We start from the raw sequence: 25398 nt of genomic DNA on the forward strand, positions 1-25398 counted from the left end.
ATTAAATAAATGCAGTAATAAATGTACTGGTCCATGCTGCATTTCAGCAGCGGATCAGGCCGAGATGACAATCAAGTTCAAACCCTTACAACACTTGTACATTTCATTTCGATTTCTATTTAATTCATTTTTTGTTTTAATTTCAGCTCAGTGACCCACATTTTCAGTAAGTTACCTTTCCTGTAGAATTGCGCTTCATATAAAGAACTATGTTAACCAAATTGTTATTTAAACCATTAACAAGTCATAACTGCATTGTTAAATTCTCTTTATGTACATTGTCTTTAAATTATTTATTGCTTAGGTTGCAGGTTCTCCCATGGTCCACCCACCACTCGGGGCAGTGGTGGCCTAGTGGTTAAGGAAGCAGCCTCGTAATCAGAAGGTTGTGGTTCGAATTCCAATCCACCAAGGTGCCACTGTTGTCCCACTGAGCACAGCACCGTCCCCAGACACACTGCTCGCCGGGCGCCTGTCATGGCTGCCCACTGCTCACCGAGGATGATGGGTTAAAAGCAGGACACATTTCATTGTATTACAATGACAAAGCACAGCACACAATCATTTCACTTTCACTCAGTGGCTGGTGGGAAATTTAATAAGAGTTTTCACATTCAAATCAACATCCTGTTCAGAAACATTCATTACATTCAACAGAAACAGTGCTTCAGCCAATACATATCAGAGCCATTACAAAAAAAATGAAAATTAAGCCACACATCTTATCACCAAGCCTTCACAAACTCCTCAAATGAGGAAGAAACTCGACATGACCATGTGGTGGGTGAAGAGAATTAAAGTGCACCTCGACATTGTGAAGAGCGTTGACCTGGCACCCTTAGGAGTCAAAAACATCCTGTTTCATTACATAATCATTATCAAATCACATAAAAACAACATTCACATAAAACCTACACAGGACCCAGTTGAGAAAACCCTGGCTCCAAATACTGATGCTGTATTAAATTGCCATTTACTTGCCCAGATTTAACCCTGCCATGCTGTTCAATACGACAGGGACAGGGCCCGCCTTAAATAGCAATCATCTTCACTGGTCTCATTAGTGTGTCAAAGCTAGTCACATCTTAGATGAGAAACCCCACGTGGTATGTAGGCATGGTCAACCAGTTTAAAAGGAGGTTCCATCTTTCCTTTAACAATCCAAGCAGTGTCACAGTGGACAAAATGATTATTCACAAACTGACTTTTACTGAGCTTTACCTCTGGAGGTTTAAAAGGTCAGACTACCTGATTTGTAGTGTTAAACACCTATGCATGTTACAGCTTGGTAAACTGCAGGTTTTGTTAGGGGTGATGGAGTGCCGACCCATCAAGTCGGGCAAAAGTATAGGGGGCAGGGGGCAGGGGGGAAGGGCTGAGGTCACACACAATCTTGTTGAGGCTGGAGATCTTCTCTTCCAGGAGGAAGTTTTTCTTCTCCACAGTCTTTTGCCGCTGCTCACTGAGCTGCAGGGCCTGCAGGAGCTGAGTGTTCTCCACGTACAAGCCCTTAATCATGCCATCTGCCTTGTTGTTCTTATGGACCTACACACACATACACAAAACAGTGGGTTTACACACTATTCATGAAGAGCCGCAGAACATTTATAATAAATAAATAAATAAATAAAAAGATAAATTGTGATTAAATCAGACTGTCAATGCGATTATGATGGCGGGTGCATTTAAAACGAACAGGGAACACTCGGTGCCGTTTATCACAGTAACAACTGTGAGTGTAAATGACCATGCGTTGCAGTAACATGCGCCTCACAGCGAATTGTTTTATCAAAATGCAGTTTATAAGTTCCAATAAAATAATTTTTTGCTTTCAAATGTCACCTGGTACTGGGGACTGTCCTGTTAGTCTCCAGAAATTCAAAACATCAAACATTTAACATTTTTGGCAAAACTGACATCTACATATCAAATCTCTTGATAATCTATATAAATAGAATTCACAAATTATGAATATAAATAATTGTAGATATTAGACAATGAAAAAAGCACCAAACTATGGTACATTTTTGCTCTCCTGGTTACTGTGATTTCTTCATTTTGTTACATGGCATGAAGACTTATTTATTTATTTGTTATAAATAAATGGTTTTTTTTATTTTTTTTATAACACAATAAATGGCCATAAAGATAAAAACAGACATTAGAATAAAAAACAATGGCTGTGAACTCAACAGGAGTCAGGATGAAGATCAGGATGTGTGTGTCTGTACCTGTTCCTTCAGCTGAGTGACCTTCTCCTGCAGCAACATCTTCACATTTTTCAGCATGAGCTCCACCTCCTTCATCCTCTGCTCCATCTTCAGCATCTTCACCTCCCTCTCATCCTAACAACCCAGAGCCACCAGGAAATAGTTTACAGATGAGAACCAAATTAACCAGGCAGAGTTATGATAATCATAGTAACCTGCTGATAAATACATATACAGAGATTGAGGGCATTTAGTTCCATAAATGCATATATGAAATCAGTGCAGATTGTTATTTATATTGAGCAAGCAATCCCAAACTCTAGTGCAAAGCTCTTACATACACACTTTTGAGTTTTGTGTGGGCCTGGTGTCTGGCCACCCCAACATTTGTGTTAACTTGACACAAAAAAAAAAGAAAAAGAAAACACACAACCAAATAAAGAATAGAAATAAATCTTCAGGCTCACATAGTCCATGTGATTTATTTAAAATTAAATAAATACATTAAAAGTAATAAGGAAACAAGGGGGAGGGGAATTAGGAAAATAATAATAAAAAAAAGAATTATGAACTCAGTTCAGAGAAAAACCCTCAAAAGCTACAGACCACAAGGATCCAACTTATTGGGCCAACAGTGCAAGTAAAAGATGAAGTAGATGTCCGTGTATGTCGTGTACAACACAATCAGGAACAAAACAAGAAAATTAAACACACACTTTCAGTGCACAGACGACTAGAAAACAAAACTACAGACAATTCTGCAGTTACAGAAACGACAGGGTCAACTTTTTCAACAATAATGCTTCAATTTACTTTAGCCTACAGACATGATTACAAACAGGAACAATGCTAATGTTATAATAAACCAGATATTTATGCAGCCATAAACTAGCCACATTTTCCTCTTTGAGGAACCAGTGGTCTTTGTGATTCAGATTTTCTAACAAAGTGGTTTTAAGCAGCATCATGGGGACAGGAAGTGATGTCACAGGCCTCCGCTCCGTCTGTAGCTGTCGCTGTGAGCAGCGCGCGTCTCTGGCATCAGCGCACCCTAAAAACACAGGATGGTCTCATTCTGAGAATTTGGGCGTGAGTATCAGCCCAGGTGCCACCAGCACACACCGTTACCAGAGTGACATCCCAGTCTGCACCAAAGCAGGGACGACTGGTCACCATGTGCATGAAATGAGAAGAACCTGTGTCCCTGTCCACACCCCCCACGTTCCTCCTAGCAGAGAAAGGTCCAGTTCGACCTACCTGGATACTGAAGTCTGGTCCGCGCTCATCGCCACGGCAACCTCTGTGTTCCCCAGGCAACTGGACCGGAGACGGAGGAAACATCTCACCCAACTGCACCTGAACAGATAATCACCAGCATTTATCAATCAATACATGATGCAATAACCTGAAGATGACCAAATCATTCATTTCATACATTTTATTCCTAATTCTGCACGAAACAGGGAACACAGACATATTAATCTAGATTCATTAAAATACAATTAATTTTAGGTGTTTTCTAAAAAAAGAGCTGAACGAATACAGGACAGGTCACTATTTTCAATACAGTCATTCTGTAATATATTTAGAATGCAGAAGACCCTACTGCCCTCTGCTGACCTCTCTCTCTCTCTCTCACTCACACACACACACACACACACACACACACACACACACACACACACCTTGTTAATCAGGATGTGCCATTTACTTAAAATACGGTGGGGGTAACTTTGTATTTGTAATTTAATTCAGAAATGCAATAATTAAAAGAAAATGTTAGACATTTCAGTATCAAAACAAATGACTTCACTGTATTATAATTAACTCTGAAATAATTAATAAATCCAAATCCTGTATCAAACACTTTATTCCAGGCTCAATCTGAAACAATGACTTAAACGTTAAATATTCCAACCTCGAGTAGTTGGGCCTCCAAATGAGCAAGTCGGCTTTTCAGCATTTTATTTTCCTGTGTCAGGTTCTCGAACTGCCTCTGGTCCCCTGTCTACACACACACACACACACACACACACAAACACACACACAGTTGTACCACCAAATCGTACAAGTCATCTTTAGGTGGCAGACATCGGCATATAATCTTATCTTTCCAGGTATAAAATGTGAAAATGTGTGTTGACCTTTTTTTGAACAGAGTGCAGCTCGCTCCGCAGAGACTCCAGCTCGCGTTTCAAAGACGTCTTGTCCTGCTCCAGTGTCTTCAGCAGTCCGGTCTGACCCTGCTGCTGCTGCCGCTGTTTCAGGGTCACCAGACTCAACTCCAGCTGACAGGCCTGAACACAAGCACACTTCATTCAGGACGTTTTGTCCTGTATAAATGACAAGGGTCTGAGTGCTAGATCCTCACCTTCTCCCGTGTGTGCAGCAGCTCTCCTTTGGCATGCTGGAGTTCGCACAGCAGCCTGCTGTTCTCCTGCGCCAGGAGCTGGTGGTCCTGCTCCAGCAGGCGGCTCAGTTCCGCACTCAGTAGCTGCCGCTGGACGCTGGGGAAGCCACTCGCCTGCAGACTCACCTCCAGCAGCTGGATCTACACACACACACACGTTACACATGGCAAGTGCTAACACACTCCTGTAGAGAATTAAGGTGCAGCATCAAATTAGCAGAAAAGCAATATAAACAATACAATCTGTTAAAAACTTAAATATAAGTTATATAATTTTTTATCCACCGTGTCACCGTGTGCTGTGCTGTGTATCACAATGACAATCACTTCCACTTATTTCTAACCCTGTCTTTTTCATTATTATTAAACTTTACTGCCACCTACTGGACTGGACAAGTGTAAAAAACTTTTGAAGAGCAATGCTCCCAGCAGGACAAAAAGAGTTTTTAAATAGTTTTTTTTAAATAGTTTTAAATAGTTTTAAGAGCTCTCCTGCTCTTTTTTTTTTTCATTTAAATCAAAATCAGATCAGCAGTATTTGCAGAATTCTGCAAATGGGTAATAATACCTTATCGTTGGCATTCTGCAGTTTTTGGTGCATTGACATCACTTCCTGTTTAAGGGCATCTTTCTCCTGCTGTGCAACACGGAGGTCTGACTTCAGCCGACTGTTTTGGAGGTTCACAACCTGAAGCGTTCCGTCTAGGGTGTGAAACTGAGAGAGATGACAACGTTGTTGTAGCACACAGGTTCACCAATTTCCGATAAACACCTTGTATTTTATTACCTTCTCCTGTGCCTTAGACAACTGACTGCGCAGACCCTGCGTCTGCCTCTCAGCTGCCTGCCTCTCCTGCCGCAACTGAGTTACTTGGCTTTCCGTGGCTCCCAGTTTTGCCACCTGCTTTAAACAAGAACAGAACAATACAGAATAAAAAAAAAAACAAAAAAAAAAAAAACAATAAAGATCACAGTTAGTGAAAATCCGACCTTCTCCACACTTCGGGCCAGTTCCTCTCTCAGGACTTGCTTCTCCTCCTCCAGCCTCTCTTCCCTGGACACAGCGCTGGCCAGATGGCCTCCATCACACAGCTGATCATTAGAAATAAAATCCATGCATACATTAACAACAGGTTGCTGGTTTTCCACTTTATGCAGATTTATTCTAAATGCTGACCTGGTGCTTCAGGGAGGACAGCTGCTGGGTGAGTTGGGCCTTTTCCTGCTGGAGGGTGGCGGCATCCTCCTTGGCTTTATTCATTTCGGCTTCTAGGGCTGACATGCAGGCCACCAGCTGGACAAAAATGGTAAAACATCAGAATAAATTTAAAGGTTTCCCTCTAGGAAAATGTGACTGTGTTAACACGAGTTTCCAAAGCCTGTCTATGGTCCTGCAGTGGCTAGAAATGGCGATAGGTGTAAAGAGTTCTTTGGTCATTCTGCTTCATCGTTCAGAGAGCGCCAGCTCAGACGGTCATTTTACTTTTTCTGTCTGAGCCAAACACTGTGTTTGGTGAATGGTGCTGACGTCATTTCCTCCTCGTCCCGCCTCTCTCCTCCTCATGAGCTACAGACGGTGAAACAGTGCACCCTGGGAAATCTCATTGTGGGACTAGATCCAAGTGGCTGTAATTCTGCACTAAGGCTGGATTTCGGAAAGAGATTTCATATACAGTATAACAGGCCAACTATTTTAAAAAGCCCATAGAGGCCTGATCTAAAGTCAATGGAATGCGCAGATTCTTTGCTTTCAGAATTTTTCCTATCGGCAGCAATAGCAGCAAGGGAACAAAACATTTCAAGGCCTTAATTTAGCAAAACGAAATTTAAGACTATTTCAAGCTTTTAAGACCCTGGACAGTGGTTCCCCTGACAGTGGTGCTGTTCCTAGAGGGCAGCAATACCAAACCAAGGGTGGAAACGAGTAGCGAGGCTGAATCAGGCCTGTTAAACTGTGCAGGTAAATGACCCCTGAATGATGTGGATTTCTCTGAACTTCTCCCCAGTACCCGGTCACTGTGCTGCACCGTCGCCTGCATGTCGGTCTGCCGGATCAACTCGCCCAACTGGGCACTCATCTCCTCCACGGCAGCAGCATTCTCAGCGTTTTTCTGGCACAGAAGCCCATTCTCATCCTCCAGCTCCTGTCCCCGGCATCGCAGCTCCGAAATCTTAAACAGCAGACAAAAAAAAAATTATTTTGTCATTGCCTTTTAAATTACGTCTTGTACTTGAGGTACATAGAATTTCTTATACACAGAAATATCTTTTACAACAGAAATTAAAAATCAAACCCATGACTACTGGGTTCCTCTTTAAAGGCTCTGACCTGTCTTTTAAAGCTCTCTGCCATCTTCTGAGCAGTGATCTTTTCCTTACGAACATTTTCCAGTTTAAGCCTGTTGGGGAAAGACCAAACTATGAGGACAACTAAATATCACGAAAGTCCAGGAAAGTGATATATACAGTAATACATATATACACACACACACACACACACACACAGTAATATTTCATACATCATTGCTTCCTGAGTTTCTCTGTGGTCCTCCTCTTTAATGGCTGAGATCTTGTGCCTCAGAAAGAGGTTCTCCTCAGCCAGTCGCCCAGCTTCACTCCTAAAGAGAGAAGAAAGGTCACCATCTACACTGCCATCACAGCAAACAAGTCTGGGTCACAGAGTTATTTCCACGGTTATGGGACACGGCAAGACAAACGGCCAAAAGCAGGTTATGAATTCATTACACATGCAAGGAGGGAAGCAAGGCATCGCGATTTCAGATCAGATTCAACATGAGGATGCTGAAGGGGTTGTGGGAGCAGAGACCTGAAGAACTGGGACTGGGCTGGCAGGTTCTGGATGATGCAGCAAGAGCAGAGGCTGGTCTTGGTCAGGGTGCCAGAGGAAGTGCATTGGGTTAAAAGCGGGTGCAGAGACAGTGGGGTGGGGTGTGGGGGAGGGGCATATCTCTTTACCTCCATATTGGACAGGTTCACGTTACCTATGTGCTTGCATCTTTTGGCTAATCTGGAGAGACTTCTCCTGCATCTCCGCGAGGGCCCGACGGAGCTTGGCGTTCTGCCTTTCAAACTCTGTGCAGCAGTCCTCCAAGTCTGACACTGCCTGGATCTTGGCTTCCAGCTGCAGGTTGAGGTCCAGGAAGGTCTCTGCATCTGCAGTCCCTGTTGCATGGCCGTCTTCCTGTTGCATGGCCGAAAGCACCTCATCGTCCTGCCCCTCCATCTCATGGACCACAGCAATCAGTTTGGCATTTTCCTGCCGCATGCGACCAATCTCATCCAGCAGTGTGGCATGCTGGTCATGGAACTCCTGTATGATGTGCATCTTGCTTTCTAGGCTAAGCACCCTCTTCTCCAATCTCTCATTGCACTCATTTAGGCGCACATTTTCACAGATGCACTCCTCATACCGAATCTGTAGATCCGTAAGCTCAAATTCCTTGACCTCCAATGCCTTGGCTTGCTCAACCATTGTGAAGATTTCAGACTTCAGTTTACAGTTCTCCACCCGGGCTTGCTTAGCAGTAACAATATTTTCATTGTTGTAGTCAAGCTCTCTGTTGTGTTGCTGCAGCGTGGAGACCTGGTGTTTCATGGCTTGATTGTTCAATATGGCTGTGTCGTATTGGGGCTGTAGCTCAGTTAAAAGTTGGGTCCATCCCTGTAACTGGTCCACACAAGCCTGGAGCGCTAAGACTTCCTGGATGTCTGCTTGGACATGGCATTTCTGCTCAACCTCTTTCTTCCGGATTTGGACTTGGTTGGTTTCACTTTCTAAGACCTCCTCTTTTGAGGGTCCATTCACTCTAAAGGCTTCAGAAACATCTACATCATCTGCAAACATTACTTCAGTTCCAGTGTTTGTGATGTCTAGGCACATTTCAGCTATATCTTTTGGCTTGATTTCTTTGATCTCTCTGATATTTTGTTCAGGGCTTGGGACAACAGTGACCGCTTTTTCCTCAGTATTGGACAAAACATCTCCTGCTTCATCTCCAGGGTCCACAACTGAGTCAATACCCACAGCTTCAAGTTCACAAGTTTCCATTTCATATCCTTCCATTTGCATGTCAATTCCATCAGATTTTCCAAACATGGTTACCATATCATAATCTTTCGGTCCAGGAAAACCTTTAGATTGCTCCAGAGGCATTAAAATACCCTTTGAAGTAAAGTCCAATGCTTCACTTTCCTTTGTGGCAATGCTGATCTCCTCACATACCTCAAAAGACATACCAGCTTCCACCTGAATAACCCTTTCTACCATGTCCTGGTTCAGATCATAGATATCGGCAGATTCCTCCTGATCGAGCTTGGGGGAGAACTGCCATTGTTCAGTCAGCTTCTGACATTTCTCCTCCAGCTCTGCTATGGAGAACTGCATCTCCAGCCTCTCATTCTTGAAGTCCTCAACTGCCTGGTGAAGAAGCTGTTCCATCTCCTGTGCCTTTGCACTCAGCCGCTCACGCTCCTCCAGGAGTCCCCTCTTTTCCTCCATTTGCTGATCAGCCAGAGACAGAAGAGCATTTTGTCGCTCATTCAAGTCTGACAAGCTGGCCTTCAGCTCTGCTCGCTCCTGCTCAAAGTCATTGGCTGCCTGCTGAAGGAGCATTGACATCTCCTTGGCTGCCTTCTCTGACTTTGTCACAAGCTCATCTTTGGCATCCAGGTTTTCCTGAAGTCGGTCATGGAGCTCATTCAACTGCCGAATGAGCTCAATTTCTTTGGTCTGGGCTGCATTGGTGAAGCTCTCCAGCTCATTCTGTAGCTCCTGATTCTTTGCCTTCAATGAGTTAATTTCCTCCTTGTGGGCTGACTCCAGCCATTCACGTTCCTTGGACAACTCCTGGACAAGGGCCTTCTCCTCTTCCAATCTTTCTTGCAGGAACAGACACTGTTCATTTGCTTCTTGGCTAGCAGCTTCAACCTCAGATTCCCACTTGGCTTTCTCCATGTTGTGATGGTCAGAAATAGATTGGAGCTTGCTCTGGTAGTGCTGTTCAACGCTCTGAATGTCTGCCTGGAAACGTTCAGAGATGGAGTCTTGGTCGCTTGAGAATCTATCCTCTACCTCTTTGATTCTCTGGGAGAAGAGGCACTCTAGTTCCCTCCTGCATGTCAATCAGGGAGAATTAACAAGCAATGACCTTTTAAACATACTTACCTAAAACCATGGCAGGTTAATATTGATTATTGTATATATAGTAGATATATAGTAAATTGTGAGAACATTTATCCTCGTTTGCCATGAAGATCAGATCTCTTACCTTTCCTCTGCAATGTCCTCCCGGAGTTTCTCCAGTAGGCTGCTGAGTCTCTCCCGCTCTTCGCTGTGTTTGGAAGTGAGATCCTGTACAACTTCTCTGTGGCTCTCTTCCAAACACCATTTCTCTTCTATCAGCACTTCTTTCCACCTCCTCTCCATCTCCAACTTGTCTGACTGGAGCTTTTCTCTCTCCTCCTGAAGCCTTTCCTCAAGAGTGGCCCTGTGCTGTTCTTCCAGCTGGGCTCTCTGCTTCTTAAACTCATCTACTAACTTCCTCTCTATCTCCTCCTCCAGAATATGAAGTGTTTCTTGCTCCTCAGCCAGTCTGTTTTGGAGAGTGGCCTCACATTGCTGTTCTAAAAGGGCCCGCTCCTCCTCCCACTGCTCCCTGAGCTTAGCCTCCTTCTCCTCGTGGTCCTTTAGAACCCTCAGACCCTCCTCTACCAAAAGAGCATCCAGAATTTCCTTATGCCTTTCCTCTAGCTGGGATCTCTTCTGCTCCAACTGCTCATTTAATCTCCTCTCTAGCTCTAGACGCTGCTCTTCAAACTGCACCTTCACCTTCTCCAACCTGGTGTGAAGCACCTCCTCATGACTCTGCTCCATATGTCGCCGGTCCTGTTTCCATTCTTCTCTGAGCCTCTTCTCTGACTCAATCATTGTCTGAAGTCTTTCCCTTTGTTCCTCTAGCCTACTCTGAACCGACTCATCTTGTTTCTGTTGGAGGCGATTTATCTTCTCAGCATGTTGCCTTTCCATTTCCTCCATCTCTGCATGCTGCACCTTCAAGGCTTTCAGTTGCTCCTCTAGGTCTGCAGCTTGGCCCTGAGACTCATGCAGTTCCTGTATGATGGCACTGACCTCCTCCTCATGCTTTTTGTTTAGAGTCCGATGCTCTTCTGTTTGGATCTCAAAGTTTACCCGCTCTTCCACTAACTGGTAGTGAAGGAATGCATGAAGGGTAAGAATACAGTGTATGAATAATCAGCCTGACTACAATAGCAATAGAAAAAAAACAGACCTGGTCCAGCTGGATCTGAAGCTTCTGGGCTCGTGAGAGGGCCTGAGACAACTCCTCACGCAAGGGCTGCAACTCTTCCTGGTGCTGAGATGAGAGCTCAGTCCTCATCTCTTCTTGGGCTGCTTTCTGCTCCTCCAGTAGCTGCTGATACTTAACCAACAGGTGGTAAAGTACAAGTCAGCTAATGAACTTGCATGTTCTTCACAAATTCTGTTCAAATCTGTGTGCTGATTTCACAAACGATGGGGGCCCCACCTGGCTCTGGACAGTCTCAATGTCTTTCAGGTGATGTTCCTTGGCTTGCTCCAGCAGCATCTCAGCCTCCAGTGACATGTTGAAGGGTTGGCCTTCCTCTGAGCCCAGACCTGCCAAACATACCAAGCATCATAACTACACCACGGCACACACCCAAACCACATCCACTGAACATGCAGATTTTACACACACACCCAAACCACATCCACTGAACATGCAGATTTTACACACACACACACACACACACACACACACCCTGGTCTGATTCAATGCCCGGACTCTTGCTGTTGAGCTCCTCAGACAGCGAGGGTACGGAAGGGGGAGGAGCCATTCGGCCCACCACACGATACTCCTCCAACTCTGCCTGCAGCTCATCAATACGGTCCTGCAGCTCCTATGTTCCAAGCCACAAGACAACAACCTGTTTAGCAAAGAAGCAATGAGACAGTGTGACAAAACAGGGGCGGAAAAGCGGCTCTTACTCTACACTGTTCTTCATAATTCCTGCGAAGCCGACAGAGACGATCCTCCTGCAGGAAGAACTCTGAGCTGTCTGGGTCCAGATCCCCAAACTATACAGCAAACACAAGCCATAAAACATATGGTGGTAATAGTAAGCAGAACGAAAATAAATGAGGGCCAAGAAGTGCTGATATTAGAGTCTAATTACCTTTTCTTTTAGGACATTGTCCAGGCTCTCCTGCAGCTTGCTGGCCTGGTTCTCAGCCTCCACCAGTTTTTCTGTGCTGTCCAGTAGCTCAGCTTCTAGACGCCCATTTTCCTGCAGCACAGAAACATTAAGCTGCTGTCATGTGTTGCTGGAGTTCTCATAGACAGCGAATCTGAAATTCTCAACTCCCAACTTGGAAACTGCTCACATTTCCTGCAAGCAGAAATGTTTAATGGAATGGAACTCGCAAAACATTCACTTTCATTGCCCAACCACCATTGATACAAACTGTCAAGCAGTCTGCTTCCTTTCAAAGATTAATCTGGACAGTCATCATCTGCGCAAATTTTCCACTAACCTCACATTTACATTTACAGCATTTACCAGACGCCCTTATCTAGAGAGACTTACAGTCAGTAGTTACAGGGACAGTCCCCCCCTGGAGACAGGTTAAGTGTCTTGCTTACTGCTAAAACTGTAGCAACCTTACTGCTGCAAAAACAGTTTTACAAGGCAAAACTGGAAGCCTCTGCACACAACCCTCAAAAACTCCTCAACATATTTTTATCTCTACTCAACACTCCGACTCCCCCTGCCCAATCTTCCCTAACGGCTGATGATTTTGCAAACTTCTTCACAGGGAAGATTGAAAAAATCGGAGACATTCTCCACCACAAATCCTACTCTACCCTTCAGGGTAGATTTTACAAATACTCTAAATCAGTTTTCTAAGATATAATCTGAATAATTTCATCTACAGGCAACACAACCACCTGTCCACTACATCCAATCCCTGCCGCAATACTCCAAACCATCTGTCCTGACCTCATCCCTTTCATTTCTTATTTCATAAACAGCTCAATCACACCTGGCCATGTACCATCTGCCTTTAAATCAGCCAGGGTTCTTCCAATCCTAAAGAAACCCACCGCTGATCCTACAGATATCAACAATTATCAAAATGCTTCTCTGCTCTCATTTCTTTCTAAAATCCTTGAGTGGTGTGGGTCTACAATCAGCTATCACTTCATCTATCACAGAAAAACCTCCTGGATCCTAACCAGTCTGGCTTCAGAACAGATCATTCTACTGAGACTGCCCTTCTGGCTGTTTCTGAGAAGCTACGTGGCCAGAACGGTCATCAGTACTTATTTTCTCTCTGCAGCATTTGACCACAAGACTCTTGTCTATCCTGAAGAGGCTTGGAATTCAGGGTTCACATGGAGGTTGTTTGCTTCCTACCTTGATGAGCAATTTTACCAAGTGACTTGGAAAGGACCTCTGCCTCACGTAGACACTCCACTGGTGTCCCTCAACGCTCAGTACTAGGTCCTCTCCTTTTCTCCCTCAGGATCCACATCACAATAGTCCGCAACCTTGGAGTAACAATAGACAACCGACTCTCCTTCTCAACTCACATCAGCAATCTTTCCCGCTCATGTAGATTCCTTCTCTACAATATCAGACAAATCAATCCTTTCAACACAGGCCACCCAGATACTGGTTCAAGCCTTAGTAATTTCACAACTGGATTACTGTAACTCCCTTTGTCTACCTCTATGTCCCAGCCGACCTCCAAATCATACAAAACGCAGCAGCACGACTTCAACCTTCCTTAATTGTCCCATACCACCCTTCTGCTATGTTCCTTCCACTGGCTCCCAGTAGCTGCACACATCAGGTTCAAAATAATGATGCTGGCCAAGCATGGAGTAGCACCATCGTACCTATTACACCTCGCACTGCACCTCATATACTTCGAGCCTCCAGTACTGCTCCAATGGTCCCTCCATCTCTGAAGGTAAAAGGAAGACACTCATCTAGACTCTTCTCCGTCTTGGCCCCTCGGTGGTGGAATGAACTTCCCCTCAAGGTCAGAACAGCTTAGTTACTGAGCACTTTCAAAGGGCAGCTCAAGACCTTCCTCTTTAGAGGATATTTAGATGAACTTGTAGTTTCTATACATAAGTCAGACAATAAGACCGAGTGAATAAAAAGATTGTATTCATAGTTGGAGGTCCTTGTGAACAAAAACTGATCAATGGTAACATGGAAGCACGTTGTAAGTCGCTCTGGATAATGCCTTAAATATAAATGTACACAGTGACCAATATTTTCTATATTTTTTACATTTCCAAAACACTGCCACTTTGGTACCAAATACTGTTGAGTGTTCAGTCACTTCCTCAATTTCAACAAAAATATGGTTCTCACTTGCAGTTCCAAAGAGATTTGTGATATGACCTGTACATTGGGGCAGTGGTGGCCTAGCGGTTAAGGAAACGGCCCCGTAATCAGAAGGTTGCCGGTTCAAATCCTGATCCGCCAAGGTGCCACTGAGCAAAGCACCGTCCCCACACACTGCTCCCCAGGCGCCTGTCATGGTGCCCACTGCTCAATCAGTGTGATGGGTTAAATGCAGAGGACAAATTTCACCGTGTGCACCGTGCGCTGTGCTGCTGTGTATCACATGTGACAATCACTTCACTTTTAGAAAATAACTGGAAATTGAACTGTGATCAAGGAGAAAACAAAGACTGAATCCAGGCTTAGTGTTTTGGAAATAAATATATTTTTGCAGACACCTTGATCGCAGTTTCATATGATTCTCTATATTCTTGCTTTACCTTCGCTGTGAGGGCAAGGCGTTCCCTGAGAAAGGTCTCATCTTCTCGGGCCTTCTTCACCTCGGCCTCCAGCTCCTCCCGCTGCTGGTTGGCCTGCTGCTGCAGACGGTCCATCTCCTGGGTCAATTCCAGCCGCAGGGCAGAGAACCGCTCTTTATGATCCTGCTTTAACTTCCTGCAGAGGACAGGAGATTCACACTTCATCTTTACAACTCACAGGATTAGATTTTCAATAAATAAATAATTGAAAGTGACATGATTGTCATTGTGAAACACTGCAGCGCAGCACAGCACACGGTGACACAACGAAATGTACATTTACATTTACGGCATTTGGCAGACACCCTTATCCAGAGCGACTTACAACGTGCTTAAGTTACCATCGTGAAGAGATCAATTCCGGTTCACTAGGACCCAAACTATGAATACATCTATTTTATTCACTCTGTTGTAGATTCTGTACAAAGTTCGACAACAAGAAAATTACAATTTAATCTAAATATTCTTTAAAGAGGAAGGTCTTGAGCCGTCGTTTGAAGGTGCTCAGTGACTGAGCTGGAAGTTCATTCCACCACCGAGGGGCCAAGATGGAGAAGAGTCTAGATGAACGTCTTCCTTTTACCTTCAGAGATGGAGGGACCAGGCGAGCAGTACTGGAGGCTCGGAGTATACGAGGTTCAGTGTGAGGTGTAATAAGGGCTGTGAGGTAGGATGGTGCTACTCCATGTTTGGCTTTGTAGACCAGCATCAGTATTTTGAACCTGATGCGTGCAGCTACTGGGAGCCAGTGGAGGGAACGTAGCAGAGGGGCGGTGTGGATGCTGCATTTTGTAGTAGTTGTAGAGGTCGGAAGGTACATAGTGGTAGACCAGCTAGAAGGGAGTTACAGTAGTCCAGTCGTGAGATTACTAAGGACTGAACCAGTAGTTGGGTGGCCTGGGTTAACAGATATATGTGTCCTCTGTATTTAACAATCACCCTTGGTGACAGTGGGCAGCCATGACAGGCGCCCGGGGAGCAGTGTGTGGGGACGCTACCTTAATCAACGGGACCTCAGTGGCACCTTGGCAGATCGGGATTTTATTTATTGATATGTACATATTCACATATATTCATTAATAGTTTCAATATTTATTTTTTCCGTTTTTCAGATTATTTTTGTGTTGTGTAGTTTCGATACTGTACTTTTAAAAATGCCCTTATCTTCAACAATCCACTTTATCTCAAATTTCAGTATGATTTCATTTCAGACGATTACCGGAGGTTGATGTCGTTGAGCCGCTCGATAGCAGAATGATGCTCGTCCACCTCAGATGCCAGCTGAGATTTGAGCTTCTCCGCCTTCTCCAAGTCAGAGCGAATTTTGTCCTTCTCCCTCAGCTCTCGGTCCACACGCTCACTAAAAATACACACAAGTGCAGCCGTGAAAATTAAAGTTTCTTTTTATGTAGAAGGATTAATTCAGCAGATGGTATAAAAGTGGATTTTTCACTCACAGCAAGTGTCGGATTTCAGCCTTGAAGCTCGCCAGCGCCGCCTGGTGGATGCCATTTTTAGTCATGAGGAGCTCGTTCTCCAGCGCCAATGTAAGTTCGCTCAGATTCACTTTTCCCTCCAGACTGAAGTCCAGGGCCTGCAAGCAAACACAAACACACAAACACACACAAACACCACGGTCAATGTATTAACTGGTCATCAAAGTTCTTCTTCAATTTAACAGTCAACCTGCTCTTGCGCAGAAGTCCAGAACCGTAGCAGAATCAGACCTGCAGAATCTCGGGGCTGTTGTCAATGCCCTCATCTATCCAGGCATCGAGCAGATACTCGGCAGGGGTGTGTCCTGTTCCATCGTCCAGCGCGGAAAAGAGACGCAGGCCTAGAGTGCTGGTCACCACACTTATCCTGCGGCCGCTCTCATCAAATGGCTGGAGACAAACACACATTTCTTTTCTTTCTCAAATAGAACGGAAGGAGAGATGTTGTCGCTCAGGTTCGAGCTGTACTTGAAGCGTTGATAAGTGAGTGTACCTGTGTAGAGTGATGCCGTTTCAGCTGTCTGTAGGGTGTGGATGATGAAGGTGTGGGCGGTTGACTCCGGCTGAAGAGTACGGTGAACTCGGACACACTCATCTCCCCCTGTTCATCCACCCACTGCCACTGCTCCTCAGTCACCTGCACATGCACATTAAAATATATGATATATTGCATGGTGATTTACATTTACACTCTTGCATATCTGATCTGAATTCTCAAAATATTGTGAGCCAGCAGTTTTAAAAGCAGCCTGCAGGCCCACGGCATCTTGGTTCTGTTCCTGAATGTGTTCAGGAGATCCTCGATGGAAGATGTCACAGAGGTTGAAGAACTCTGCGTCTCTGCCCACCTCCATGTCCGCATGTTGGCACAGCAAGAGCAGCTGCTGCTTAGTCACCGGGGCATCCCACGGCAGCGCCAGGTCAGTGCAGGCAGCGTGCAGCCTCTCCTCTACCCGCTCCCTGAGGGGCATTCTGGTGCCACGTGGAGTTCCCGGTTCGTCAGGGTTCCACAGGTGAAGCTGACCTGGGCATACAAACGCACAGCAGAACAACCTGCTTTATTATACGTTTCCTCCTGGGAGACCCTGGCCATAATGCGGTAATTCCAACCAACACTGATGAATGAAATATCTATATAGCATTATTTTAATCAATTTATTTTTAGTTGTGGATTTATTAAAACCAACAGACATTTAATTTAACTTCTATTTTGGCTTTGATAAATGCACTGTGTAATGGATTTTGAAGGGCTTTTTTCAGGGACACCTTAATTAATATTATACATAATCACAACTGACTGTTTGAAACCATGATCAATAGGAAATGAACAAAAAAAAACGTGGCATTTTCATTTAGTGAAGAAGTGAAAGTGATTATTAGGTCACATGACACCACAGAACAGCACACAGTGACATGGTGAATTGTGTCCTCTGTATTTACCAATCACCCTGAGCAGTAGCCGTGACAGGCGCCAGGGGAGCAGTGTGTGGGGACGGTACCTTCATCAAGGGGATTCGAACCCACAACCTTCCGATTATTAGTCCACTTCCTTACCAGCTAGGCCACCACCGCCCCAGGCCGGAAGAGCTTGTGAACATGGTTTATAAGCAACACAGACAATCCCCATTTCTGCTGTTAAAATGCATGTATTTTATTTTCCCACCGCTGTGGCTTGTAGGATCCCTCCCTCCCAAGTTACCGGACCAAATCACTAGCAAGTTCACAAGAAGAGATCTCGGCCCAGTAATTAAACAAAAACGAACAATCCTGGGTTACGTTTTATAATGACACATTTTGGGGGATTAAGGATCACGTAAGCATGATGAAGGTAAGAGAACTCACCCTCGGCCTCGTATTCCTCAGTGCTGCTGTCATGACTGTTCCAGCGCTACACAGGGGGGGGAACAAATTCATTTCATATTAAATCAGCCCATTATGAGACATCTTTCGATCTTTCACGTTGAACTGATTAAAAAAGCAACGTTTTAATCTGCCAACAATCAAAACGTTTCAGCTTTTGTCTGAAGACGTGAGAAGGGGGTGGAGAAGTACGAGAGTGTGGTCGCGATTTGCTCTGGTAGCAGATCCAACATAATCATCTAGCGTGCTGGAGTTACATCAGCAGGGCTGCAGTTTCCGGAAGAAAGGAGTTCGGCCGTGCGCATTGTCTCATTGTCAGTGAAGAACTGATGCCGTCCAGTCATCTGGAGTGTATAGACATCTGCCTGTGTGTGTGTGTGTTCACACACTTCCATTGTTCCCACATCGGCCCTGCTGCCCTCTGCCCCACCCCAAGCATCTCCTCTTTTCCATCTGTCCATCCTGCAGCTCCGGATTGTTCCATGGCAGCATGAGGCACGTCTCACACACACACACACACACACACACACACACACACACACACCCACTTCTAATCAGCTCTACTCTTGGAGTCGAGTCAGTGCGTGGACTGACTGACACACACACATACTTCACTCATTTCAGCTAAAGAGGCATCTTTCACTTCCACAGCAGAGGGTGTGGGGGCAGGGCCAGCCCCTGTTGTCTGGGCAACAAGTATAACGCCTCGACCTCCCTCCACCCACCACACCTTCCACACACACAAGCATTTAGGGTTAAAAGTTAGATTTGAATTATTTTAAAGAGACCATCGGCAGGCACGTACTGATGCTGGCCTACAAAGCCAAACATGGAGTAGCACCTCGTATACTCCGAGCCTCCAGTACTGCTCGCCTGGTCCCCCCATCTCTGAAGGTAAAAGGAAGACGCTCATCTAGACTCTTCTCCATCTTGGCCCCTCGGTGGTGGAATGAACTTCCCCTCGAGGTCAGAACAGCTCAGTCACTGAGTATCTTCAAACAGCTCAAGACCTTCCTCTTTAGAGAATATTTAGATTTACAAGTTACTTTCTTATTGTCGAACTTGTGTACAGAATCTACAACAGAGTGAATAAAAGATTGTATTCATAGTTGGGGGTCGTAATGAACCAGAACTGATCACTTCATCCATGGTAACATGGAAGCACGTTGAAAGTCGCTCTAGATAAGGGCGTCTGCCAAATGCCTTAAATGTAAAATGTACCTCGCGTTTCCGTGGCACCGCAGAGTCTTCGCTGTAGCCCTCCTCCACCTCGCCCTCCTTTTCAGCGATGGTTGCGGTGAAGTCTGTGACGGACTCGATGAACTCCGGGGTAGAGCGGCGGCCATAACGCTTGCCACCCTTCACGAACTTAGGGTGGACCTCAGGTGAGCCTGCAGACAGGAGAAGAAAAAAAGTTCATTCATACTCAGACTAATCTGCAGTGCTGTTGTGTTTCTGCAGGTCAGATCACCAGGATATGAATCTTAATCTCCATCGAGACTAACTTCATCCATAACAAACACCTCCGAATGATCTATTTCCTCCTCTTCTCCAACAGGCGGGCTGTGATTGGCTGGTCAAGCATGTCTAATGAGCAAAAGTGAACAGTGATGATGCCAGTAACCCCCCCCACATTTATCCAGCGGCACCTGGCGTCCACCATGCAGAGAAGACAGGGGCGGCGACCAATCATTGCTGCGGCATTTAATTTTCATTTAAATATTTAATTTTCTGCCACAAGCAAAACCTCACAACAGACCCACAATTCGGTTTCAGATTAAAATGTACGATTATTTTGTACCCATTTTACACTTCACATTGTGTTATGAAATAAACAATATTCATCCTCATACAGTGCAGAACTTTATTTAACAAGTTTTTGGCGAAAACGACACCTTTTAATCTCCTGCTGTGACCCCTGAACCCTAGATATTTAACTGCGCTCGGTGGGTACGGGCCCAGCTGGGCCACGAGGCGGTCACCACGGCAACTAATCCGGCTCGCAGAGTCACGATTGTACAGCCCTCAGGTGAGAAGTGGCGCTTCCTGCTGAACAGGATGTGGAGGAAACGCTGATCCTGGCGCGTGTTCCCAACACCTGCCAGTGTTTGTCCATTCAACAGACGGCTTTATGTGTCAGTTCTCATATTAAATGGCAACACACAGCAACTTTAATAAGAGCTGCTTATGGATTATAGTAATTTTGTTCTTTTCGTTCTTTTCCAGAATGTTCCAGGGCCTGTAAAAGCCCATGAAGACATACTGAATGTGATGTTGAGCTGTATATATGAAATAAACGTTGGTGGGAGTGTGAATCCCGCGTGAAGGCGACGTGTACAACGTATATCCTCCAGGCCCGGACCCCTGCTGTTCCATAAGACATACCCTGGCTCTAGTCTGGGCGCAGTGATGTTCTCGAGGTTACCTGGCCGTGCTGAGGTCTCCTGGTTCTCCTGTGGCTCTGAAGTCGATGATGATGATGATGATGATGATAACACTAGAATCAGTGCGTTCTTAAACTGCTCAAAATCCACCTGCAGAACACAGAAGCAACACAGAACATTTCATCCTGGGAAGAAAAATATACCACACACCTTTACTCAGGCTCAAGTGCAGATGATGATGACTACGATGATCTGGAGCAGGGTGGGGGTGGTGACGGGCCTTTCAGTACCTTCAAGGAGCAGCAGCTGTCTGACAGCAACCCGAGGCCATTGTGTGCATGAATGAATCAGAGTGTGTGTGTGTGTGTGTGTGCATGAAGAGGATCTCCTGGCAGCTTTCATATTGATGATGATTAAGGAAAGACCTCTTCTACGTAATCATGCAATAATAATACACACACACACACACGGCCATCAGCCTCAGGTCGCCATGACAACAGACCAACATCAAGACAGCACCTGCAGATTCCCAGACAACGTTCCGTCCCCATCTGCCACCGTGCAGCTCGCAGGTCCGGTTAATGCCAACCAAGGCTCTTTATTCGTTTAATTCTCTCAGTGCTGGATCAGGGCAGGATGAGCCGTTACGCGGACAGACTTTTAAAATGCTTTTACCCTCGAGGGCACGTGCAAGAAGGTTCTCTGCCAACAACCAAGAACATCTTTTAGAGCAGATGTTTCTTCTCTCTAACAAAATTATTATAATGTAGAAAAGGTGGGGGATTATAAAAATAGATAAAATATGGGAAGGTATCTCATGATTTTTTGCCCTATGGCATGGCGGTCTGGATTAACCGTGAAGTAAATGACGGGAGAGAGGTCAGCTCACCCTGCCAGTCAGGCTGTCCTGCTCCTGCAAGAGGCCGTGAAGCAGCGTGGGTGCTGCCTCCTGCAGCTGCAGCGCCTGGCATAACTCCACCAGCTCCTCCGGGCTCAGGGACCCCACCCCGCTGGCATCGAAGCTGCGGAACACCTCCTTCAGTCGCTCTTCATACAGATCCTGCTGCGTTTCATCCATACCACAGGACAGCACCCTGCCCTGAGACAGAGACAGTTTCCTGTGATAAGGACTTTGATCATGGCATCCATCTGAACTGTCAGGTCCTCCCCAGGACACATGGGGTGAATCACATTAAGCAGCCAGGTTCTCAACCAGGTCCTGCTCAGATTAGCAGCCCCAGGCTAAAAGCAGCAAAGCATCCATATCAGTGTTCACACAGAACTTCAGATGATGGGTTCCAGCGAAAGCTCCATCCACACCCTCCAAAATGATCTTCACCACAATATCATAATACACGGCAGACGGTGTCTCAATACTGATTATAGAGATACATTAAAGTGAAAACTTTAAATACAAAAATCATAATAAATTCACATTTGTATTTGTCCCTGAGGCTGTGGTCAGATCCTCTTCACAGGGACAAAACCATGCTGAGGCATGGTGTAAAAAAGAATGCAGTCGCCCTTGTCCACACGGATGTTGGAAATGGATGCGTTTTTGTGTCTCACTGACTGATTTAAAACATCATGTGAAGTCAAGTAGAAAAATTGATGCATCGTGATGCGTCGATAATCGACACAGCACAGTCAGCATCGGTCATGTCACTCGGGGTAAAATGGCGGGGAGTTTTCTAAACACATAAATACGTAATAAGAGACTAAACTAAAATAACTTTGCACATTATCAGATCTGCACCAATGAGACGTCAGTTTAACGGTGATCAGCCGCAAGGACGGAACGCTGATTCCAATTAAAGGAGGAGATTAAAGGAGATGGAAATAGGAAATCTGTTCATAGCCACTCCTCTATTGTCTACACATGTGAAGCTGTAGATCAGGTCATCGTGTGGTTTCAGGTCACCTGACTGGCCTCTTGTGGTCCCTTCTCTCCCTTTCACACATTGTAGAGAGGTCCAGAACGGCCCCAGACCTGCTGGCCTGCAGCTCGACAAAGATCAACCATGCCTGGATTTAATGGCCAGCGACAAGGTCAATTAGTGGCAGGCGGCGGCGTTTTCTCAGAGCGCCGTCCACTGATCTAACCAGCAGGATTCATTATGGAAGCGTGGAAGCAGCCAGGATACAAACTGCCTGACAAGGCAGCTTCTCACGCACAAAAGCAGTTCTGCTATTTTAAAGATGTGTTTTACTATGAAACTAAAATAACATCAGGATTAAGTAATATGAAACATTCCTGATTTTACCATTTTTATTTTCATTAATAATCCTAGTAAAAGTAAAGTGAAGTGATTGTCACATGCGATACACAGCAGCACAGCACACGGTGCACACAGTGAAATTTGTCCTCTGCATTTAACCCATCACCCTGAGTGAGCAGTGGGCAGCCATGACAGGCGCCCGGGGAGCAGTGTGTGGGGACGGTGCTTTGCTCAGTGGCACCTCAGTGGCACCTTGGCGGATCGGGATTCGAACCGGCAACCTTCTGATTACAGGGCCGCTTCCTTAACCGCTAGGCCACCACTGCCCCATCTCCAGCTGTGGTTATGCTGCAGAGCAGGAGGACCAGGAGATGTACTTATCCAGAGTGACTTACAGTCAGTAGTTACAGGGACAGTCCCCCCCTGGAGACACTCAGGGACAAGTGTCCTGCTCAGGGACAGTAAGTGGGGTTCGAACCTGGGTATTCTGGTTCATGGGTGAGTGTCTAACCTACTAAGGTACTACCAGCCCTGGACAGAAGGGCAAAGTTGAGCAAAGTTGTCAGACCAAAGAAAAAACATTCAAACAAATTTAACTGTGGGCGCCACATCCAGCCTGTCTCCAGGACACAGCGGCCATTATCTTCTTAAAAAGTGAGAATTGCTGTTTTTAAATTATAATTATGCTTTAATATTATATTCATATCTTTATGTTTGTTGCATTAGATTTAATGTAAAAGAAAGCAGAATTCTGAAGTTCGTCTGTTAGTCCAGACGCTGACTTCTCCTCTCAACAGGCGCACGGGCCACACAAAAGGCACAGGGGAGAGAAAAGGGGGTGCCCCTCGCAAAAAGGGGGTGACGCCCCATAAACACAGCTTCTCCAGCTGCCCCATCAGCGAGCAGACAATCCAAGAAGGCCCTTCACCCTGCTCACAAAAAAAGTGACAAAAGAGCTCCAGACGAGCCGACCAGCCCCCCATCTCAACACACTTCAGCTAATTTGATGGCTCGGAGTAAAGTCCACGTGCTGCAGGATCCGTCGCTCCGCAACAACGGAGTCAACAGGCCACACGGCAGCTGAACACTAAACACAGATTACAGATAAATGGCATTTTCAAATGAAGAGTCGGTGACGTAAACTTCAAACCTCACAACCTGAACAAGTCCCACACTTCCCCTGTGTGGTGAGGGGTTCGAGAGGAACACCCCCCCCACACACACACACATACACCCCACACACGCACACCCCCAACACTGCTAGGGAGTTCAGCAGGTGTCTTGTGAGAACCAGGAGGAGTCTTTGTCTAAATCAAAGCCAAAGGTCACGACGGTCCAGTAGAACCCAAAGGTCGATTTACGGGTCAGGTGGAGACCAGGTGAGGTCCGAACCCCAAAAAACATTACCACAACGTCATGAACTCTGACCCCACCCCTTCCCCGTTAGATGCAGGGGCTGCAGAAGCTGAAGCTGGCAGAAGAAAGTCTGGAGTAGCCCGTCCATGAAGGGTTTACGGTATTAATAATACATTACTACTTTTTTGAGAAGTTGCGTCCGGCGTAGTTCAGTAGCGGAAATGAGACCCTGCAGGAAAACGCCAGAAGCCCTGATTTCCACCCGAAACACGCCGAGAATTCCCGCCGCTTCCTTACCGCAGAGCCGCGGCCCGCTCTTCCTCCCGATAAAAAGTTCCCAGAAAAGTTCCTCCGTGTTCTGCCCACACGGGACGCTCCTTTACAAATGAATAAATCCGCGAGTTGTCCGCGGCGGCTCCACTCGCGGATTTTGAAAAGCTCCGGAGGAGGAGGGGCGGTGACGCACAGTGACGTCAGGACCCGCCGGGGCAGCTGATCCTGGATCAGCCGACTCACGCCACTATTGCCAAGTGCGACTCTTTCACCCCGATTATTACAAAAACGGCGAAGCAAACGTAGGAGAAGGCACAATTTTCGGAATGTGTTTCAAACAAATCAACTAATTAAGTTACTTTCTATTGAATAGTTGAATGTTTATTTGGGGGGTTTCTTTCGGAGAGCGATTTTTTAAATAATATCTGGCAACCCTAGAGGACACAGTGTTGCTGAAAATCATCCAATCAGTGCAAAAGCGAAGATTTCTGAAGTTTTTATCACAATAACTCTAAAGATGACAAAATAGTCATTATTAGTGCCACTGTGAATTTCATAGCTTTATTTTCATATCCAATACTGATCTTATGTATATATTTTGTAATTGTATTAATCCCATTTTCATGATTATCTTGTCACATTCAACTGGGTTTTTTGCTTTATAACTATATTAACATGTCATTAATAATGCCCTAATTAATGAGAAGTATAAGGTTTGTGTTAAGCACAAGCAGTGTTATTCAGACCTTACCTTCAAAAGAAGCTCCATTGTATTGTACTCTGCTCCCTCTGTCTAAGTCCTATGAGGTCTTCCATCACACCTCTGGTGTGAGATGCACAGGCAGGACCTCTCCAGAAGATCCGAGAAACTTCAGCCCTCAGCATGGGCCTACAGGGAGATGGCGTCTGTGTCTGTCTCCATGGCAACCCAGCCCCACACGGGCAGAGTGAGCTCATGTGTTTATTAAGGTATCTAACTGGCTTAGGACAGTATTATGTGTTGTACCAATACTAATATTTCAACTCAAAAAACCTTCTGCAAGACAGACGGGACATGCAGCACAAGATAAGAGAAGATAAGATAAACCTTTATTAGTGCCACAAGTGGGAAATTGCATAAATGAGCATGGACATAAATGAGCATGGACTGATATATCCACAGGACACACGTGGAATAGAAGTGGCGTAGAACTCAGACATGACAAAGACATAAAAAAATGTTGCAAGTTGCATTGTATCTGAGATCAATCTGGATCAATCTTCAGATGGTGAAACCTCAGATATTTTGGTG

General features: G+C 45.4%; 1 protein-coding gene across 5 annotated transcripts; it reads right to left on the reverse strand.

Annotated features, from left to right (window-relative positions):
- Positions 1-454: 454 nt before the first annotated feature.
- On the reverse strand, positions 455-24998 carry nin (ninein (GSK3B interacting protein)). Of its 5 annotated transcripts, none has more exons than XM_028977922.1 (31): positions 24859-24998; positions 21149-21358; positions 20301-20409; positions 19097-19266; positions 17858-17903; positions 16864-17039; positions 16509-16652; positions 16247-16405; positions 15977-16113; positions 15739-15879; positions 14481-14655; positions 11854-11964; positions 11666-11755; positions 11439-11577; positions 11184-11293; positions 10929-11072; positions 9909-10843; positions 7623-9752; positions 7140-7238; positions 6950-7019; positions 6630-6791; positions 5798-5914; positions 5611-5712; positions 5408-5521; positions 5189-5335; positions 4582-4761; positions 4355-4507; positions 4129-4218; positions 3468-3566; positions 2232-2345; positions 455-1545 (listed from the first exon to the last, which is right to left on the reverse strand). In XM_028977922.1, exons 1-31 carry the CDS (start codon positions 24874-24876, stop codon positions 1306-1308), a joined length of 6831 nt encoding a protein of 2276 aa, XP_028833755.1. In that variant the 5' UTR covers positions 24877-24998; the 3' UTR covers positions 455-1305. The 5 variants fall into 5 exon arrangements, with proteins under 5 accessions (XP_028833755.1, XP_028833672.1, XP_028833839.1 ...); XM_028977839.1 differs by having other exon boundaries at positions 10929-11078; XM_028978006.1 differs by lacking the exon at positions 24859-24998 and adding an exon at positions 24132-24255 and having other exon boundaries at positions 10929-11078.
- Between the last annotated feature and the right edge of the window lie 400 nt (positions 24999-25398).

Source organism: Denticeps clupeoides, chromosome 1 (assembly GCF_900700375.1).
Source record: "Denticeps clupeoides chromosome 1, fDenClu1.1, whole genome shotgun sequence".
NCBI lineage: Eukaryota > Metazoa > Chordata > Actinopteri > Clupeiformes > Denticipitidae > Denticeps > Denticeps clupeoides.

What these genes read in the sequence shown, in the direction of transcription:
- nin (XM_028977839.1), bottom strand. An exon ending in AGGACAGCCTGACTGGCAGG is followed by an intron (nt 20,410 to 21,148) that starts GTGAGCTGACCT and finishes TGTGTTCTGCAG; the next exon opens with GTGGATTTTGAGCAGTTTAA. An exon ending in CAGAGAGCTTTAAAAGACAG is followed by an intron (nt 6,792 to 6,949) that starts GTCAGAGCCTTT and finishes CTGCTGTTTAAG; the next exon opens with ATTTCGGAGCTGCGATGCCG.